Source organism: Cucurbita pepo, chromosome LG11 (genome assembly GCF_002806865.2).
Source record: "Cucurbita pepo subsp. pepo cultivar mu-cu-16 chromosome LG11, ASM280686v2, whole genome shotgun sequence".
Classification (NCBI taxonomy): domain Eukaryota; kingdom Viridiplantae; phylum Streptophyta; class Magnoliopsida; order Cucurbitales; family Cucurbitaceae; genus Cucurbita; species Cucurbita pepo.
Window position 1 is genome coordinate 6096970 of NC_036648.1, and position 22164 is coordinate 6119133.

The 22164-nt window shown below is 38.5% G+C and overlaps 3 protein-coding genes and 1 long non-coding RNA gene across 8 annotated transcripts; 2 read left to right on the forward strand and 2 right to left on the reverse strand.

The window, feature by feature from the left end:
* The first annotated feature begins 268 nt into the window (after positions 1-268).
* On the forward strand, positions 269-2140 carry LOC111805281 (wall-associated receptor kinase 5). The gene is made up of 2 exons (XM_023690274.1): positions 269-1335; positions 1871-2140. Exons 1-2 carry the CDS (start codon positions 462-464, stop codon positions 1915-1917), a joined length of 921 nt encoding a protein of 306 aa, XP_023546042.1. The 5' UTR covers positions 269-461; the 3' UTR covers positions 1918-2140.
* A 3968-nt stretch (positions 2141-6108) lies between these two features.
* Positions 6109-10448, forward strand: LOC111805294 (exocyst complex component EXO84A). Its single transcript, XM_023690289.1, is given in 6 exon segments — positions 6109-6466; positions 6589-7639; positions 8512-9012; positions 9099-9287; positions 10014-10150; positions 10215-10448. Coding segments are annotated over 6 exon segments (2379 nt in total). The 5' UTR covers positions 6109-6128; the 3' UTR covers positions 10378-10448.
* Positions 7476-8686, reverse strand: LOC111805297. The gene is made up of 3 exons (XR_002816647.1): positions 8565-8686; positions 8340-8439; positions 7476-7600 (listed from the first exon to the last, which is right to left on the reverse strand). It is a non-coding gene; the product is annotated as an uncharacterized LOC111805297 (long non-coding RNA).
* Positions 10449-13124: 2676 nt separating the features above from the next.
* LOC111805268 (phytochrome A) lies at positions 13125-19388 on the reverse strand. 5 transcript variants are annotated; one of them, XM_023690254.1, is made up of 5 exons: positions 19232-19388; positions 16100-18163; positions 15138-15954; positions 14645-14935; positions 13125-13587 (listed from the first exon to the last, which is right to left on the reverse strand). In XM_023690254.1, exons 2-5 carry the CDS (start codon positions 18150-18152, stop codon positions 13374-13376), a joined length of 3375 nt encoding a protein of 1124 aa, XP_023546022.1. In that variant the 5' UTR covers positions 18153-18163; positions 19232-19388; the 3' UTR covers positions 13125-13373. The 5 variants fall into 5 exon arrangements, with proteins under 5 accessions (XP_023546022.1, XP_023546023.1, XP_023546021.1 ...); XM_023690255.1 differs by having other exon boundaries at positions 19228-19388; XM_023690253.1 differs by having other exon boundaries at positions 19078-19388.
* Positions 19389-22164: the final 2776 nt, after the last annotated feature.

Sequence of the window (22164 nt, forward strand, 5' to 3'; positions counted from 1 at the left end):
TAGGATTTGATAATAAGACCATCGAATCGACTATTTCTAGGACCACAACATTGACACATAGCACTAAGGACATTGAATAGGAGATTAGATCCAACAAAAGCCTACAAGTAAGTTGCTTTACTGAGTACTTCTTACCGTCATGGTGCTATTTTTTGTCTCACAAATAATGAAGTATTCAGCGATCAACGGAATCACACGTAGTAATAATGTATATAAATGAAGATCATGACTAAAATCAAGGCATCCAAGAGTGGAAGAAGAGAGCATTGGAAGAGGAAAAAGCAAACCAAAAGTTCCAAAACTTATCTCCAACTAAACAAGAACACTTCCCTTCTATGCGCCACCATGGTTCAAAAAGAGATAAAAAAGCGAACCCTAGCTGACCCCTACCAATACTAAAGCCACCTCAAAATATATACACTACACCACAATCCCACAACACTCAAACATTTCCACAAACAATGGAGCAAACCCTCTTCCCTTCTCCTCATGCATTGCTAATTCTCACAATATTCTTCTTCTTCCTTTCGCCCTCCATCGCGGACCAAGCTTGCCAAAAGAGCTGCGGCGACATCCCGCTCCGTTACCCTTTCGGCAGCGACACCGGCTGCGGCGACCCACGCTTCCACCCTTACATCACTTGCAACGACCATCAACAGCTAACCTTCACAACTCATACCGGCTGCTACCCCATCTCCTACATAGACTATGCCAACCAAGTCCTCTACATAACCGACCCCACCATGTCTACTTGCAGCTGCAACCAGCCTAGCAAGGGCTTCGGCCTCGATTGGGACGCCCCGTTCACCTTCCACGGCGATACTATTTTCGCCCTACTCGACTGCTCAAGCGCCTCTCCTGTTTATTCCCCGAATGGAATGTTCAATGACCGAAACAACTCGTCTCGGGTCGCTCTTTGCGACAACCGAGGATTACCCATTTGTGGATTCTTGTATGGGTGCAAGCCAATTGTTAGCCTCAATATTCCAATCTCTGGATGCTGTGTTTACACGCCTGTGAATTTTGGGCCATCTTTTGAAATGGACTTGGAGAAGCTTAAATGCGGTTCTTATTCTGGGTTTTATAGCTTTAATGGTAGAGAGTCGGATGCTGATAGCTGGAAATATGGAATTGCTATCAAATATAAGTTTGCAATTGATAATGTTTATCCAAGTTGGTGTTCAAGTTGTGAACAAAGTGGTGGGGTTTGTGGGTACTCAGGCCCTCTTGATTCTTTTATATGTAATTGTCCTCCTGGATTCAACACCACCACCAATTGTTTCTTTGGTGACTCCTTCAATGGCGCTTCAAACTTTCTTCCAAACCAAAAATCATGTAAGTTCAATTACACCTCCCTAACTTCTGGATGAGGAGGGCGTTAGCTAATTTAGGGAATAATCATGGGTTTGTAAGTAATGAATACATGTTCATTGGTCTGTAGCTTTTTCGAAAGTCCAAAGCCAAGCCACGAGAGCTTATGCTTAAAGTGGACGATATCATACCATTGTAGAGGTTTGTGGTTTCTAACATGGTATCAAAATCATGCTCTTTAACTTAGCCATGTCAATAGAATTCTCAAATCTAGAACAAAGAAGTTGTGAGTCTCGATAGTGTAGTTAAAAGTGATTCAAGGGTATACTTTGTTCGAGGACTCTAGAGAAGGAGTCGAGTCTTGATTAAGGAGAGACTGTTCAAGGGCTCCATGGGCCTCCGGGGAGGATTGTTGAAGATGGTTAGGAGGGAGTCCCACATTGACTAATTTACGATATGATCATGGGTTTATAGGATCTACTTATACTCAAAGTGGACAATATCATACCATTGTGTAGAGTCGTTATTCCTAACATATCCTTATTTCATCTTTGTACAGGGATTTGGGTAGCGGTCGGTTTGATCTTCAAGGCTTTAAAATTTTAGAGCTCAAGAAGAAGTTGATGGGAAGAATAAAAGTATTAGTTAATTATGTATTCAAGTAGTTGTTTGTGTTTCCAAATAAGATCAAATTTGGTGTCCAAAGCTGTTAATTGAAAGTAGAATTTTCAGCTTTATTATTTTATTAATGAATGGAACATAAAAAAGAGAAGGTAATGGAATCAGGTTCCCCTTTTTGTTGAGGATAATGATTCTATATCATCCACTACGCTGTGAATTGCTTCATTTTCTCACACTTTATTGAGCATATTCCTCAAAGTAACGACATAAACACTTCCATAAAGTTTTATTCTTCCTAACCTTTGCATTATTTGAAGCACTTTTGATTATAAGACCCAACTTTGGTTTGGTAGATAATCGTACGGGTTTATATATACATATTAAGATACGTTTGGTAAGAAAAGATATTAAGTTTTGGAAAATTACTCGATGCAACATCACCGTCGTTGTCATGTTACGATGTAGAGAGACGAGGTCGTCTGAAAAGGTCTTTCATAGAAAGTTTTGAAGCTGCAATCTACTATTATTAACGTTTCATAGTGTTCTACACGTTTCAATTGGACCTATTACACGAAATTCAATAAGGGTTCATTTTTCGTCTACAAAATTGAATAGACTCCGCTCAACCTTCATTTCATGAGTTAGAAAATCAACATTAGCAAAGTTGGAGTGGATCATGAGGTTGTCATAATTGATTGATAATTTTATTTATTATTTTAATTTTATAACTTTTTGGAGTGGACATTTGAGGAGCAGTGAGAGTTATCAAACTTCAATCATCATCGTAACTTCTTCTGGTGGACATTTAAAGGGTAGGGAGGAGTTACTTGTTAATCATGACCATAATGAATGGTTGGAGTTTCTTTTGCACGTAGGCTATAAATACCCACAAAATATGGTATGAACGAGTTTGAAGTCTCAAATTGAGATTTTTGCTCTTAAAAATTTGAGATTTTTGTGGTAGATTGAATCGGACCAGTCAATCAAGTCTTGATAAAGTTAGTTTGTGAAGAACTCCATTTAGAACAAGGTGACTCAATTTAGAACAAGATTCTAAATCTTGCTTCTAGATCTTTGATCCTAAGAGGTAATCCAATTTTAATTTTATCGTTGATCCGAATTTTGTATAATGAGGTGTTAATTCCTTTGGTTCAAGAGTTCTTGCTTCAACCGTTATCTCTTGGTTGATCCGAATTTTGTATAATGAGGTGTTAATTCCTTTAGTTCAAAAGTTCTTGCTTCAACAGAAACTGGGGTGGTGAGTAGATGATTAGGATTGTCTTGCCAGTACACGAGTATCTCTACTAATTAATTTTATCGAGGAACAAAGATTAGTGAAGAGCATTAGAAATGAGTAGCACTCACAATAAACTCCTATACTGATTTTGCCGTATGTGCCATGACCCGATTTTCGAGGTTTCAAATCATGAATCACAGCATGGACCGACTAACCGACAGATGAATTTAAAAACAAACACTAACATTTAAAACATGAAAATGAAAATATTTATAATTTTAAAGTATTGTTAGGACTAAGGAATAAGATAGAAAAACAAATATCGACCCCAAAAAGAAAAAGACTAACGCTCCAAGACAACCCTCCTTTATGAACGCACAACTCCCGAATGCTCCTCCACCTTAACTAACGAATCAACAATTACCTAAAAAAGATAATATCTTGCGAGTACAAAATATTTAGTAAGCAACTTACTTGTAAGCTCTAATCGCATTATTGGCTTAATTAGTTAACACAAGTTCTCATTTGGGCCCTAGGAAGTTTAAGCCTAAGTTGGGTAGATTTATGAGCGTTTGGGAGGTCCATGTCAAAAACCTAATCGTGGTCTAGAAATCTCTCTTACATAGTAAGCATCCGACTGGTAGGCTTTAACTAAATCCTTGACCTAGTTAGTTACCACTAGTTTTCGATCTAGGCCATAGGAAGTTCAAGCCTAAATTGTGTAGATATTTGAGCTTCTAGGAGACCTTAAAGTTTCAAAACAACTCTTATGCACGTCACAAACCCAATCGGGGTTTGGAAATCGTTCTCTTACATCAAATCCAATGGGGGTCTAGAAGTCGTTCACCTATTATGGCACCATGGATCTACTGTATGACTTTTCTATTCTTCTGACTCAGTGATTAGATTGTATTTGAAGTGAATCATCAGTATCTTAAATCTGGAGGGGCAACCTCATCATAATTATCTCATAAAGAATAGTATGACATCATATCTCTTGAACATCATCGGTATAAGTTTAGCTGGTAATTCTTCCACAAGATAATAAAGTCGCACTAAAATTTGGGGGGGAGTGACCCTATATGCCGACCAACTATGAATTCTATCTGTGTGGTCTCTTGCCCCCTTTCAAGATGGGTTTACAAAACAGCGACTGTGTTCAGAAGGTCCTTGACCATTTTCACACACGATAGTGGCACTTGAAGTAGCCTCGAAGCACTATCTTACTTGACTAATATGGGCCAAGCTTAATGGTACGGATTCCTGAATACCCATCATTTGACAAGGGCACTATTAAGGCAAATCTAGGTCATTAAATAGTACTAGTAATGTATCGGAGGGAGTAAAAAGCGGCCTAGCTTTGTTAGTAGGCTTGAAAAAACTATCTTGGTCTTTCTTGAATGTCATAGTCGTCAACTAGGCTCTCACGGCTTTATATTTGGTGTTCCCAAAAAGCTTCATATAAAAAGAGATATTATTTTATATCCATCCTCATTATAAATCTACAATAAATAAGATGCGCTTTACAAAACGCTTCTCTGTTTCGATCAGATTCTCAACAGAACCTAACACATAAAATTTTCCGATTACTGCATTAGGTGGGGATGGATCCAACAATTTGAGTTCGTCAATGTAAGAGTCTGAATCCTGTTATAGAAATTCAAGTAGATCGACTCACAGTACCTTACAAGATCGTTTTGAGATATTCTAAAGTCTAAAAAATAGAAACACAATTCATGCAATTGTACGTACATATTAACCAACATAATTCATAAAATTTCATTTATTTAAATTCAATCCAACCTAAATAAGTTTATAATTCAACTCAAATGTTATCGAATTTTCCCGGTCATCAGATTCTTTGAAACACTCTAAACAAAAAAAAAAAATATCAAACCTTTGTCTAAAAAAATATCTTTATATTTTCAAAATTTTAATCTTCCCTTAGTCTAAGTCAATTTTACTTCTTTCTTTAGTTCATGAGTTTTTTTTTTTTTTTTTTTTTTTTTTNTTTTTTTTTTTTTTTTTTTTTTTTTTTTTTTTTTTTTTTTTTTTTTTTTTTTAGACTTTTATATTTTCTATTTCTATTTTGTTTTCTATTTCGACCTCTATTTTTTTTACTTTAATTTTTTTTTTTATATACCTACCTAACTTTTATGATAAATAAAAATACAAATCCAATTTAATTTTAAAATCTATTTTATTACGTAAAATTAAATAATTATCTTGTAAATTAAAATATATTTTTTAGTTTTTGATAAAACTATATTATAAACTAAAATAATTTAAAAATTAAATTGTATTTCTCAGGTTTCTTTTTTTCATTCAAAATGAAGTAGATTAACGAGAAAGGCAAAATATTAAATTATTCTAAAAAAATGAAAGTAGAAATAAAAATAAATAAATAAATAAAAAAGAAGAAACTCAAAGAGAAAAATAAATTAAAAAAAAAAAAGTAAAAAAATGTAACCCATAAACTATAATATATATATATATATATCTTACATAGAAGTGATTTACAAACAAAACAAACCATTATTTAAAATAGATTTTGAAATTAGGATAGAATTGAAACTTTACAAAAGATTAAAAAAATATATATAGTTTTAAGACAAAAGTGTAAGGTATTTTTTTTTTTAATTGAGACTTTATTAAAAAAAAANTAAAAAAAAAAAAAAAAAGGTTATATATATATATATATATATATTATATAACTAATAAGCCATAACAAACTCACCGGGGCATAACCAATTCAGCGGATCATTCTCTGTCTGAATCGAAGCAAATTTCCATCTCATTTGGATCTTTCCGCATTCCCATCTTCATCTTCTTCTTCTTCTTCTTCCTCCTCGAGGTCCATCAATGGCGTCAACCCATTTCCATTCATAAATAATTCTTTCTTTTCCCTCCCAATTCTCTTCCATTTCCTTCTGATATTTGATTCCCCCATCAAGAAAACATGGATTCTGCGGCCTATTCGTCGCTTACCAGAGGACCATTCTCAAGCATAGGAGACTCCTCAGAAATGGAAGCAAATCTACCACTCAGCGATAGATTAAAGGGCTTCAAGACCTCAAAGTTCGACATTGATTCCTATGTCACCTCCAAATGCCAAGCCATGACCGAGAAGGTACCCACCCACCCACCCATTCTTACTCTTATCTCCCTCTTCTTTTTCTAAATTCTAATCATTCATCAGGAAATCAAGCATTTATGCTCTTACCTTATCGAGCTCAAGAAGGCCTCTGCAGAGGAAATGCGCAAAAGTGTTTACGCCAATTATGGAGCTTTCATTCGGCGAGCAATTCCCATCATTTCCCCTTTCTTCTTTTGTTCTTCAAATATGATGCTTTTCAATGTCCTTTCTGTAGCTCTCTGATGGGTTTGGTTTGGTTTGGTTCTTCTTTTAATCCTTGCAGTACATCTCGAGAGATTTCAGATCTTGAAGGAGAGCTACTCCTACTAAGAAACCATTTATCCACTCAGGCAGCTCTCATTCATGGTTTAACAGAAGGAAACAGCATTGAATCTCTGTCTGGAGATATTGAAGTTTCAACTGTAGACAGTTCTTCCAATGAGAGCAGTCAGCTCCCCAATAAAGATGAATGGCTGGTGGAGTTCTTGGACAGCCTTGAAGTTCTGTTGGTTGAGAAAAGAATGGACGAAGCTCTGGCTGCCTTAGACGAAGGGGAACGGATCGCTGAAGACACGAGTCGTCGGAGGTCGTTGAGCGCAGCTGCACTCACCACATTACATACTGCCATTAGAAACCAAAGGCACAAACTGGCTTGTCTCTTGGAGCAAACAATTTCCCAACCTTCAACACGAGGAGTGGAGCTTCGGTCTGCTGCTCAGGCTCTGAAGAAGCTCGGGGATGGCTCCCGCGCGCACATGTTGCTGCTGAATTCCCATCAGCAGAAGCTGCAGCGAAGCTTGCAGAGTTTTCGGGCGTCGGGGAACTCGGGTGGCGGGATATACACAGCTGCAATATCACAGTTTGTGTTCTCAACCATTTCTCAAGCAGCAAGTGATTCATTGGGAGTGTTCGGGGAAGAGCCAGCTTATGCCTCGGAGTTGGTAACTTGGTCTGTGAGACAAACGGATTCTTTTGCTATGTTCCTGAAAAGGTATGTCATAGCTTCATCGGCTGCTGTGGGGAGCATGAGAATTGCAGCTGAGTGTGTGCATATATGTATGGGGCATTGCTCTCTTCTGGAGGCTCGTGGGTTGGCCCTTACGCCAGTGTTATTCAGACACTTCAGGCCCTTCATTGAGCATGCTATAACCGCTAATTTGAGGAGAATTGAACAGACCAGTGCTGCCTTGGCTGCATCAGATGATTGGTTGCTTGCTTATTCCCCCCTTTCTTCTCGATTTTTCCCGGGGTCGTCTTCAACTTCGTCGCTGAGCAGTGTCGTCTCACAACCAAAGCTTTCAAGAAGTGCACATAGATTCAACACAATGGTTCAGGTAATGATTCTATGGGATTCATATTGTCGTTCTTTAATTTACAAGCAAGAGATGAGTTATGTGTTGAGGATGGTTGGGAGAGAAACGTGGCTAATTAAGGAGTTTCATCATGAGTTCATAAATAAGGAATACATCTCCATCGGTATGATGCTTTTTGAAAAAACCAAAAGCAAATCCACGAGAGCTAATGCTCAAAGTGGACAATCATACCATTGTGGAGATTTGTGATTCCTAACATGATATTAGAGTCATACCCTTAACTTAACCATGTCAATAGAATCCTTAAATGTTGAAGAAAGAAGTTGTGAGTCTCGAAGGTGTAGTCATCAAAAGTGACTCAAGTGTCGAACAAATAGTGTATTTTGTACGAGGACTCTAGAGAAGAGTCGAGACTCGATTAAGGGGAGGTTGTTTGAGGGCTCCATAGGCCTCAGGAGAGGCTCTATGGTGTGCTTTGTTCGAGGAGAGGATTGTTGGGAGAGAACTCCCACATCGGCTAATTAAGGAGTATGAGTTTGTAAGTAAAGAATACATCTCCGTTGGTTCAAGGCCTTTTAGGAAAACTAAGAGCAAAGTTATGAGAGCTAATGCTCAAAGTTGACAATATCATACCATTGTGAAGATTCGTGATTCCTAACATGATTCCTAACCTTATGAACTAACATTATCAACTAACATTATGAACCAAACGAAGGTCTACCTCATTTATCTTGAGCCCAGTTTTGAAGTATTTCTGTCACTGATCTGATCTGCGATTTATCTTGAGCCCAGTTTTGAAGTATTTCTGTCACTGATCTGATCTGCGATTCAAAAGGTAGTAGGTTAAGTATTTTAAGTTCTGCTAGAATCTGAAAATTGAAGTATGATATCAGGAATTTGTAGAGGACATGGGATCACTTGAAAGCCTGCAATTGGATTCACTAACCTTGGAAGGAGTTCTGCAAGTATTCAACTCTTACATCAATTTGCTCATAACAGCTCTGTCAAGTTCAGTGGAAAACGAGATGAATCTGGAAGGATCAGCGACGAAGATCGTACGGCTGGCGGAGACCGAACCGCAACAGATAGCGCTGCTAGCGAACGCGTCATTGCTGGCCGATGAGTTGCTTCCTCGAGCGGCGTCCAAGATATTTCCACAGAACAGATCAGAAACGCCAAGAAAAACATCGAGCAGGCTGCCGGAGCAGAGAGAGTGGAAGAGAAGACTACAGCGGTCGGTGGATCGACTGAGGGACAGCTTCTGCCGCCAACATGCTCTAGAACTGATCTTCACGGAAGACGGCGATACGCGGCTGAATGCACAGGTGTACCTATCGATGGACGGGAATGGAAATGTGGAAGAGCCGGAGTGGTTTCCATCGCAGATATTTCAGGTGATTATCTATCTACCTATCTTAGATGAACTCGAAATCAAAAGAAGCGAATCGAAGAAACCTGATTGTTTTCCGGTCGGTTTCAGGCGCTTTTCGCGAAATTGACGCTGATTGCAGGGATTGCGACAGAGATGTTCGTGGGAAGGGAGAGATTTGCGACTGTTCTTCTGATGAGACTCACTGAAACAGTGATATTATGGCTTTCTGAAGATCAAGCCTTCTGGGAAGAAGTAGAGGTTGGGCCTCGCCCTTTGGGCCCCTTCGGCCTTCAGCAAGTAAGCTCTTTTTTCTTTTTATTTATTTTTTTTTTTATTTTTAGCTGATTAAAAATAATAATAATTTAAATTTAAAACTCTTTTTTTTTTTTTTTTTTCCTAAAAAATTATTTGAGAAATGACATCCTCGTTCTCGTTCTCTTCCTCGTCCCCGTTCCCTCTCCATATAAATGGAGGAGACGTGTCCTTTGATTTGGGAGAACAAGAGAAGATTTAGACTCGGTAAGATCGAAAAATTCAAATTTCTCCGTCTAACAGACATTGAGAATTGTTGTAAAGAGTAGTTTCACGCTCCTTATTTAAGGAGAAGATCATGGGTTTATAAGTAAAGGATGTTATATTCATTGATATGAGACATTTTGAGAAAACCAAATACGTTTAAAATGGACAATATCATACGTTGTGGAGGTCGTGGTTCCTAACATAATATGAGAGTCATGTCGTTAACTTATCCAAAGATGACTCAAGTATCGAACAAATGATGTATTTTTTTCGAGGGCTCTAGAGAAGCAGGCCTCAAGGGGCGGCTCCATGGTGCACTTTGTTCGAAACATTAACTAATTAAAGGAAAGATCATGAGTTTATAAATAATAAGGAATACTATCTCCATGGGTATGAGATCTTTTGAGAAAACTAAAAGCAAAACCACGAGAGTTTATGCTCAAAGGAGATAACATCGTACTATACTTAGACATAAAGTCATTAGTTTACATTATTTGGTTGCAGCTATACTTAGACATGGAGTTCGTGATACTTTTCGCATCACAAGGCCGATATCTATCCCGAAATTTGCATCAAGTGATCAAGAACATCATAGCAAGAGCCATAGAATCCTTGGCTGCTACTGGAACAGATCCTTACAGGTTTTATATCTTTTCTCTGCTCATATTATCAAAAACAAATACCCATTACCTTTGTTGTGGGCAGTGCTTTGCCGGAGGACGACTGGTTCGCCGAAGTTGCTCAGATTGCTATCAAAATGCTCACCGGAAAAGGCTCCTTTGGTAACATCGATCGAGACGTCACCAGCCCGACCGCTTCTGTTTCTGCAAAATCCATATCTTCTGTTCATTCTCATGGAAGTAATTAGAAAAGGGTATCATCTACTTGATTCTTTAGTCCTTGGATTCATGCAACTTTGTATTTAGTGTTCTTCTTAATTATTTAACGGTTTTCGAGGTAAGTGATCTTAGCTCTAGAATGTTATATGCTTGATCGGATGATTGTTTGATATATGTTATGCCATGTAGATTCTTGATATGAGTTATGATGTTATCCTCGTATGAATGTTATTATGATTTATAATCATACGTACCTCCTAGACTTGGCCTTCGACTAGCATAAACTCACGTTGTTGGTATACCACGGAGGGAACGGAACACACATAGTATCATGTGTACATAATACCGTATCATAACATCGTAGTACACACGTTCATACTAATCATAACGGAAAAGTATCTCAATGCACGTGAACCGACAATATGCATGAGGTCCCTGTAGTTTAAAATCCTGACACATGTCTGTGGTGCAAGTTATAACTTCGTTTATTTCATATGTAACATAATCATGTTATGTCATTTTAACCAAAATCACTCTACTTCCTTAATACTTCCTTAATGCTAGCTTAAAGCTGACTCTAGCCATGGTGGTTGTTAAGTATTAGCATGGCAAGTGCATTACTTTCAACATCCACCGGCCTTAAGGAGAACTCAAGTCCCATATTCATTTTTCGCCTAACTTTTTGACTTCGTCGGACCTTAGGCGAGATATGTGTCTTCGCCAGCCGAACATTGCTCATACAGAATTCAAGTTTGTTTGGCCACATATGCCGCCTGCGTGTGTATGTTCGGTCATCTGTGACACAACCGACTTGCCTCTACACTAGGCCAAGTCATTTGACTCGACTTTACCTCTACTTAGGGTTAAGGTCTCTCAATGCAAAGTCGCATCAAACATCATCTTGGTTCCCAATCAATATGGCCCTCATGTCTTGACGCCATCCCAAGTCAAGGGGTGTCGTTGGCCATTGCAACTCACTCGGTCATGCCTCCGAGAACGGGCCCACGTGTCGCTCATTACATCGGGACATCTCGAACATCCATCCATCCGAGTTCTATTGAGGCATTGGCCCTCCCATACCCATTCCATGTCATTTACGGATACCATACCGGATAGCGGATGCAAAATCCAACACACCAAGAGTGTATATTGAAGATAAGTTGAGGCATACACAAAATTCTAGAGAACGAGGCGACATGAGTGTCGAAGACAAACTCGAAGAGGGCTAGGTACGACCCCAAGCCATAACCTCAAAAGTTGGGCTTTCGATATGAGTTTCAACATGTAGCTCGGGAATTAAGTTCGTCGATATGAAAGATGAAAGCACACCAAACTTGGTGTCAAACGAATACTCGACGAACTCGCATGAAGCTGTATGTTCACTCGCCAAAATGACGTCTACTCGTGAACGATTGAAAATGTCTCAAAACATATTTATAGGGGAGACATGGAGTTGGTTGTCCACCACTTTCTGGGTGCCTAAACGAACTACTTTGTGGCTCATGTGTGTATCACAACGTGGGTGAGCAGTCTCAGACATCTTTAAAGTGAGTCTTTCAAAAAGAGTATTGGACACATGGGTGTGCCACCATTTTCTAAGCATTTTTCTCTTCTATGGCATTTTAAAACTTATTCTCAATAAAATTTTGGAAATTCCAACTTTTTAAGAGAATATTTGAGAAATTAATTCTTGGAGGCCAGCCTTATACTAAATGAAAATAAGGGTGTTACAGTCAAATTGAAAAAAAAAAAAAAAAAAAATATTATTATTATGAACATGAATTTGAGTCAAACCTAAACATGATCGAATACATGATCGAATAGGATGAGATAGATTAATTAATTGATGCAAAATAACACATAATTTGTAGCTTAGTTGCATGTTATGAATTATAATAAGATATTCTAATGAACTTTTATTATGATGTTTATACTTCCTATTAATATTTATTATGTCCACACGATTATGTCTATGCCTGGTAGGACATCGTGTTGATGTCCCGAAGAACCTTAAAACTAAGAGTTCACCAATTTTCGAGATAGTAATTTTCCCACCAACACATATTGTGTTCGTTTGCCTGTGACATCCAATTCAATGATCACAATTGCCATAGGAATGAGAATCCCTTTGAGAGTCGAACCCCCTTATCCAAAATTGTACCACTACAAACCACCATTTTCTGAGACTAACAGAGAAACCTTGAAACTGAACTAGGTTTTTATGTAATATAATGACTTCTCCAACCATTAGAAGTTGGATTTACGGCTCAATTTAGAAATAAAAGCTCATCGCTGATAAATTTTTGTTTCTTTGGATTTTCCCTTTCGGACTTCCCTTAAGATTTTTAAAACGCATATGCTAGGTCGATGTTGCTAGGGAGAGGTTTTCATACTCTTATAAAGAATGTTTCGTTCTCTCCCCAATTGATATGGGATCTCACAATCCACCACCTTCGGGAACCAACGTTCTCATTGATACTTGTTCTCCCCTCCAATCGATGTGAGATCTCACAATCCACCACCCTTCGAGGCTCGAGGACACTTGTTCTCCTCTCCAATCGATGTGAAATCTCACAATTCACCCCCTTCAAGGCCAACATCGATTGAGGAGGAGAACGAAACATTCTTTATAAAGGGTGTAAAAATTTCTCTCAAGTAGATGCGTTTTAAAAACCTTGAGAGGAAGCCCAAAAGAGAAAGCCCAAACGGATAGCCATTTCATCCATTTTTCGAAACCAAACTGACTATATGTCAAAGAAGTTTTAAAGAACCAAAGTACTGACTAATGAAGTTGCAATAAACGAAATACAACTATACAACAAGTTGTGCATTTAGAGTACGCCCGAAATCAGCAGCAAGTTACGCATAAATTAGATCGTATTCCAACAAAAGTTCAAAGGAGATTGAAATTTGAAAACGAGAGAAGCAACTTAGCACTATACAAAATCATTACCCACTACAAACCCCTCCTTTCAACATAGAATGCAGCAATTCATACAAGGTTGATGCTTCAAATTGTCTTGGCCTACGTTGTCCTTGACTTGTGAGCTGCAGCAAGCTCAACAGTTATGATGAAGCTCGACTTCCCGGCTTCCCTCATATATCGTACGTCTCCATTCATCAGCTTCACCAGCTTTCTACTGATGAGCAGACTGAAACCCTCTTCGGACGCGTCCTCCTCGCTTCCAAACATCTCGTTCAGCAACGACTCCGGTATACCTCCTCCAGCATATGTTATCCTAATCCGATGTTTCAACGAGTAATTATCAAATGCTTATAAGGTATAAAATGAGTTTATAATTTATATATACGTATATCAAAAACCATAGTTTCGTAGAGAAAATAACAAGATAAGAAGTAAGGAGCAAAAAGAACAGCGAGAATCTACAACTATTAAGAATATGAAACAAGATAGCCGGGAACTAGGGTAATCCACTGATTCAAGTTGTAACAGCCCAAACCCCCCGCTAGCAGATATTGTGCTCTTTGGGCTTTCCATTTCGAGCTTCCCTCAAGGTTTTTAAAACGCGTTTGTTAGGGAGAGATTTCCACACTCTTATAAAGAATATTTCATTCTCCTTCCCAACCGACGTGGGATCTCACAATCCACCCCGCTTAGGAGCCCAACGTCTTTGCTAGCATTCATTCCCTTCTCCAATTGATGTGGGACTCCCCTTTGAAGCCCAACGTCCTTGCTAGCAAATCGCCCAGTATCTGGCTCTGATACCATTTATAATAGCCCAAGCCAGTGGTTTGATCCCTTATAAATTATGTTTCGTTCTCCTCTCCAACCGATACAGGATCTCACACAAACAATATAAATAAACCTTAACTCTTATATCTAATTTTGGTCCAGGTTTTACTCAACTTGTTTATTTACTCCAAAACTTCAAAAAAAAAATAATAATAATAATAATAAATAAAAAATAAAAATAAAAAATAAAAAATAAAATAGAGAGGCGTAACCATCAAGGTCCAAAAATACCTTCAAAATATTCAGAAAACTTCTAAAAAATATCTATCTTGATTTTTTATACAATTTTGCTAAATAATGTTATCCCCCATCCCTACCCATATACGCTATGTAGCTCAAACACGTGCCTTGTTCAACACCTACACATGCATAAATTAATATCATCCAGATACATACGATCAATGGCAAAATAATGGTGAGGTTCAAAATGATATTGTTCCTTTTAAAAAAATTTAGAACAGAAATAGACATTCTGAAAGTGAAAGAATCCTAAAAATTAGGAATCTAATATATTCTATGTAGTTAGCAATAAAAGCTTGTACCTGAACTCCAAATGCACCAGATGGACCGACTTTCCTAATTGATTCTTGGTCACATCGGTTGAAATTGTTAGTTGGCCTCCTGAAGGCGCATAACTAACTGATATCAATAGAAAGTCCGCCAAGACCTGTTGAAGCCTTAAACTATCTCCATATAAGGTCTCGGACATAGCCTCTTCTGGAGTCTCATTAACTATCTGGATACCCTTTCCTTTAATCTTTAGCATCACTTGACTAATTGATACCATCAATACTTCATGCAATGTAAACTCGTCCATTTCTAAATCAATAAACCTGTGTCCAAAAAAAAGATAATTAATAATGAATCTGTTGTTCTTCTACCCACAATAGTAACAATTCATTGCAAATATACCAACCTTGATGAAGTATAAAACTAGACTTCAGAAAAAGAAAAATGTAGCAAAATTCAGGTGAAATCAACAATATATTTAGAAAAATAAAGAACTATTTTACTGATACGTTGAAAGTACCATACCCATCAATAATTTTATCGATGTCTGACTCATCGAGAACCTTGGAGATCTGCTTTTGACAGAGTCCGCTAGTACGCAGAAGTTCTTTTTGTTCTACTCCCAACTCGGTGCGCTCCAATAATCTTCGTGAAAAGATTATCCCAGAAAGAGGATTTTGTATCTGTCTTTTTATGTATCCCAATGCTCTCAATCTCTTCAATGCAGTTTGCTCACATAAGCGTTGGATATTTAGTGCTTGTTGCAACTCATGACTAGGAAGCTGCAAAAAGCAAAAGAACCCTGTAACCGCGCCATCTTTATCCAAGATCTTATTGACACATAGAAGACATTCCACGTACATCCCGTTCCGAGCTAAGAAACCAAAGGAAGCCTTTTCAGGATCTTGACCACACATGGCATTGTTCAAGACAATCCCAAGATTAACAAAAGCTTCTTGATTCTTTAAACGACAACATGATTTGTGAACACCAAAAACCTCTCCCAAAAGCATCTTATCGATTACTTCTTCACGTGACCACCCAGTTAGTTTCGCCATTGCAGGATTCCACTCTGAGCACCATCCAAATTCATCTGATCCAAATATTGGAGGGATCAATGGATTGGGATTTTGTACAATGGCTTTGTAATCGCCTTCTAATCGAGTGAACTTGTCCATTACCATCTTCTGACCAGTGATATCTTGTGCTACAAAACACACACCCACGACATTTTCACGCAAGTCCCTACTTGCACAAGCATTTACAACTAGGCTGATGGAGCCAACCTCAATGTGAGAACCGTGTGTCTTGATCTCGAATTGAACGTTTTGCTCTTCTTGTCCTGTTGAGAAAGAGTGGGAAAAGTTAAGGTTAAAAATGTCACAATGTGAACTTGCAAAATAGTAAAGTAATGATTTAAGTGATTATCTTGTTTGTCTTTAGGTCAAAATATAAACATGTTGAAGAGGAAAATTAAACAAAAATACCTTGCAATGCCAAGAACAACATCTTCCTGACAACTTCTACAGATGAATCTTCCACTAACGTAAGTAAATGCTTGCCGATAGCTTTATCCACAGGCAGTCCAGTCAATTCAGCAATTTTTGTATTCCACCCATTAATTAACCCATCTAAATCAACAGCTAAAATCGGCACAGTAGCTGTCTCGATTAATCGGACCATCTCACTTGTTACTGATTCCAATTCTTGCCTCCCTTCAATTTTTAGGTCACCAAGTGTTGTTTGAATTGATTTTCTATTTATTTCAGTTGCATCTGTATCCTTAAAAGTATTTCTAAGGATAAGTTGTAAAGAGTGGATTGCATCCATCTCATAGTCCTTCCAGGGCAAACTTCTTGTCTTGACTACTTCAAGGAAAGCCTTGAAAGATGATCTTGGATGCATTTTTCTGGCATCATCCTTTTGACCATGTTCATGCTTTGCTCCACCCCATCGAATCTCTGAAGCAGTGTGAGATCGAAACCAAAAAATCATGTCATTATTAGTTATCCTCACAGCTGCCATCCCACACACTTCATCACCTAAAGCAATAGCTCCAGGGTATCCTGCATCATACAAACTGTCAGTACTCAACCCCGTTGAATCCATATGATACTCGGAAAGCCACGAAGCTATGTCCAGCAACTGGAAGTCATTAGGTGTCAATCCTAATCGCCAAATTTTTTTCTTATATAACAAGGCAGCCCCATCAGATTTGACAAGATCCATTATGTTAGGACTCCTCGACACAATACCTAAAGGAGCATCACGCATTAGCATGTCGCACAAGAGTGTCTGCGTACGCAGAATATTCTTTTCTATAATTTGATTTTCCAACTCTAATTCCTTGTTCACATGAATAGCAAATACTTGAGCTAGGAACTCACAAGCATACCTAAGAGGAAACGGAACAAATCTGGGACTTGAATTATGACATACTACCAAGCCCCATAATCTCTTTCTCTTTTGTTGCTGCAAAGCAGGGCCTTCATTTTCTTCATCCCCTTCATTAACCACAACTGCCATAACCAAAGAGGCTATAGAGTTCATGTTTTCCATATACTGTAAATGGCAACTGTGTGGAGCTCTTAAAGTTGAACCACATAAAGTTAGATCAAACTGTAATTTCTCATCTTGGAGTACTTTTAAATGTTTTGCACGACAATCAACAATCATCCGGACCTTATTTTTCATGAACAAAAAACGTGCAGCTTGAGGAATGTCAGTTGCTGGATAATGCAAACCAAGATATGGCTGAAGGCCGGGCTTTGCGACTTCAGAGATCACTTCCCCATGATCATCATCATGGAATTTATAAGCCATAACTCGATCATAACCTGTTAGTTCAAAAACTTCTTGAACCATTGTGTCACAAAGCCTAGCCATGCTTCCACTAGGCAAAGACTGCAATCTAGTAATCGCTTTGGCGGCAAGTTTATATGATTGTAGAGCTCCAGCTGCAGTCACTGGACCTTCATAAGGCTTCACAGGCTCAAAGTCAATGATTAAGCTTCCAGTAACACGATGAACAATTGCATAGAAGGGTTTTCCAGAAGTCTTGCAATGCACCAGGATAGGATTAAGAAGTGTAACCTCTCCAAAGCCCAAGGCCTTCAACAGTGCAGAAGCACTAGGTGCGGTGAAAATAGTCCTTACATCTGTGCCAATGCCAAGAACAGGGTAATCCCCCATGCTTGGGACAGCATGGCTCACCATGGTCAACATTTCAGGGGCATTTTCACTATACGCAATAACCTTGAATGTTTTGTCATCTAAGGCCAACAAGCAACCAAATGGTTGAATAAGTTTGCCTTTCTGAATATGATGGAGATAAGCTGTAGTAACTTTGTCTGACCTAGGCTGTTGATCTCCGCTAACATCACTAGTGACACGCACTGAACTTGAGTAGTCAAACGAATTCCCAGATTCCTCAAAATCAGCTTGCAGCTTCGCATCAACAGATGTCTGAGCAATAATTCTAGTGCTATGTCTGGACCGCCCAGAGTTGCTAGAAGACTGACTAGGTCTAGAGGTAGACATGTTTCTCCAACCTGAAATAAGGGGAAATTGAAGCAAAAGTTGAAGACTACGTAGAACAAAATTCTAACGAAAATTACAATCATAAGCGTTCATGAGTATGAACATAAGTTCTCATCTCCATCACAATTCATATTCATAGTACCTTTTGAAATCTAGCAAAGTAAAAACTTCTAATTCCGGAGTCAATTACCGCAAACTTCTAATTCCGGAGTCAATTACCGCAAACTTCTAATTCCGGACTCAACCCGAATGATTGAACAAGAAAAAGGAGAAATAAAACCCTCAACAAGCATATAAATGATTTCTTATTCTAATACATTATCATGTTACTCTTGAAAAAGGAAGCACATGGACAGGAGATTGCTGTAATCCTCTTAGCTAATATCCAAAAATCAAAAACTGTGTTCAAATTTGTGACTGAAACAGAGAGAAATTTGACATTTGGCAAAAAGATGGCATGTGTGTGTGTGTACTCTTTGGTTCCTTCAAGCTAAAGTAAGCTAGAACGACTCTTCGTTTATCTTTCGGCTAAGGTCAGCCGAAACGTTCACAAAATCAATTCACATTCTGTGCACAAACTCCGAGCAACACACAGTCTTATTTCTTTTGTTCTTTTCCTGGACGCACCAGGACGAGCTCCAAAGTTAACCATTCATTAGCCGCCAATCATTGAAACTATTGAAAGAAGAAAAAAACAATACAAGTAGTTCAAATTAATCTCAGTATCTAGACATTACCATATCAGTTCACCGACTGAAACTCACCAGTAGCATCACAGTCAACAAATTTCATCTCATTTAACCCCACACACTCACAAATTCCAAACCTCAAAACTCAGAAACACAAAATATTATAAAAAAATGCACCAACAGCTAATCATCGCCAAAGGAGCGATTCACAAACCAGAAAGAACAAAACAACTTACCTCGATCTCCACTCACATAAATAGGGCAAAGAAGAACAACAATAAACGAGCCAAGAGACGACGAACTAAACAGAATACAAACGGCAACTACAAAAATCAAAACATTCCAGTAAGAAAACTCAAGAACAAGAAATATAAATGAACACCAACAAACCAAAAGAAGAACGATTTTCCGGTGGGGCAAGAGTGGCGCCGGTGAATCAGAGGGGCTGAGAGTGAAAGGTGAGAGGCATGGTGGAGGAGAATTTAGAGCGAGAAAGGAGATGAGGAGAGAGAAGGCGTAGATCCCAAGTTGGAAGTGGCACTAAGGGGATGGGTAAATGGTCGAGAATGCCCTGACGGTGACGGAAAAAGGTCCGGCGTGGAGCCCCATAACGACGAACCGGTTCGGGAACAGACTAGACCACCCGGTTCGCTCTGACACCTCTGATAAAACCGAAATCAAATATCCTCGATATGGGGTTCCTTCGTCCTATCTAACAATTCCCCATTTCTTTTTAATTCCCATTCCAATTATATTAACACCATCCTATCCTCATATCCATTCGACCAAATTTCGTTGTCGTTCCCGTACTTTTTAGATATTTTAAAAGTTTCGTTAATATCCTTTTAACCCGACAAACAATTTTTCTAATGATCACGAGTGTCATGTCAATGACCCATGAACAGTGTTAAGCTCAAAACAGTGATTCACATAGAACGTCAGACTCTAAATAGTGATCCATGACGAAGAAGTTGTGAATATTGGTCGAGTATTTGCAAGTTACGAGCTATTTACAGGCTATCATTGTTGCTATAGTCAGATTTATTATCTATGGCCAAGATGGATCCACGTTGACGAAACGATGAGCTAAATTGGGCATGTGTCACCTCAATTACCACACATGATATTAGGATGGTTTAGAAGTTGCAAATTGCAATAGCTATGAGATATCTAAAATGGATTGAATATACCCCATTTTCTTGTCCTTCAAATAGGGTCTAGACATGTCCTATCATTTGATATTGATGTTTCAAGCAAGTAAAGCGTTTTCAAAATTGTATTCGACCCTTTTCGTGTTCATTTTCTTCTTTCGAGTTAGATCTTTTCTTTACCTTGAAATTTTCGTTCTAAATTGTTCGTGGGCATGTCTAGTTTTTACGAAGTTATCGTCTTTAACCAAAAACTGTTTTAAGTTTTTGTGAGGCCTGAAGTTAGGTTTGCACGATCTCTAATATCTATTTTTTTTATTAATCCCGAGATACTAGATTGTGGTATTTGGAGTCTCCATTGTAATAGAATTTGCAGTTATCGAAGATTGGATGTAATCTCGAGTTTGGGGTGAATCAGTATAAACTTTGTTTTTGTGAGTTGAGAAAAGTTAAGTGATATTTTGAGAAAAATTTACCGAGAGAGATCATAAGATAGAATGGACTTCTGCTAACGAGAACAAATTTTATTTGTAACGCTCCATGCTCAAGATTCGAACTAAGTTTTGGAATCTAGATTTGGTATCTAATGGCTCTAACATTCCTCTGTATCTCTTACGACATGACCACATTACCTACTTGACTTGGATCGTCAAATATCGAACATGTTCAAAGTCAAGCACTCTTAATTTCGATATTTATATGATTGAGCATCTGAAGAAAGAAGATAACGTCTTATTTGTATTTGTATGGATTGAATGATTTCAGATTCTCGGGATGACTCAAATTGGGACGTGGTCTCAGATCGTTCATGTACTCCACTACGTTACATCATTAGACCGAGGGGGGTTGCATAGACAAAGAGTGACAAAGGCCCATAACCTCATGAATTATTGGTCTTTGAAGAGCAAAATATATTTATATTTTTAATGTTTTGGTTGAGTGTGGCCATGTTCCAGCCCAGCTGCGCCTGTCTCAATTCTGGTTGATAATTATTTAGGAAGTGTTTTTGTCCTTTTAAGGTTATTGTTTAATCTGAAAAACAAACTTAGAGGTTTACTTAAATAATACTCGATTAGCGCATCAACGACATGTATTCTTCCAAAAATAAAGGTTCTCTCGAGTACACGAGTTAAAAAATGCAATGTATCAAAGATTTTCTCTAAATTTCGACATAGTTATGAGTTATGATAATGTTTTTTTGACTCACTTAGGCTCGTAGGTTTTGTAAATTTCGCAAACTAGATGTTTGGAGAGGTTCTTAATCTAGTATATATCCCGGTCATAATAGCTTAATAAAGGTCTAAAAGGAGTAAAATATTTGGTGGTGTCACGACCCAGGCCTACCATTAGCAGATATTGCACTTTGGGTTTTCCCTTTCCAGCTTTAAAACGAGTCTAGTAGGAGAAGGTTTCCACACCCTTATAAATGGTGTTTTGTTCTCCTCCCCAATCAATGTGGGACATCACAACCCCCCCTATTTGGGGCCCAGCGTCCTCACTACACTCGTTCCTTTCTCCAATCGATGTGGAACCGCCACCAAATCCACCCCCTTCGGGTCCCAGCGTCCTTACTGGCACACTGCCTTGTGTCTACCCCCCTTCGAGGAACAACAAGAAGGCTAGCGGACAATATCTGCTAGCGGTGGATCTAGACAGTTACAAATGGTATCAGAGCCAGATACTGGACTATGTGCCAGCAAGGAGGTTGTTCCCCAAAGGGGGTAGACACGAGATGGTGTGCCAGTAAGGATGCTGGGCCCTAAAGAGGGGGTGGATTTGGCAAGGTCCCACATCGATTGGAGAAAGGAAAGAGTGCTCGCGAGGACGCTGGGCTCCGAAGGGGTGGATTGTGATGTCCCACATTGGTTGGGGAGGAGAACAAAACACCCTCTGTAAAGGGTATGGAAACTTTCCCCTAGGAGACAGGTTTTAAAGTCTTTAGGGGAAGCCCAAAGAGGACAATATCTGCTAGCGGTGAATCTTGACCGTTACACGTGTAGATATATATATTTGGGTTAAATTTGTAAAAGTTATATTTAGTAAACTGAAACAATATAAATATAATTTGAACTCTTAGATAAAAACCTTTATACAAATATTCCTCGTTGAATTTTATGTCTCCTGTTCTTTGTGTTCATCTCGATCGATTGTGTGCGTTGTTGTGTGATCCTAACA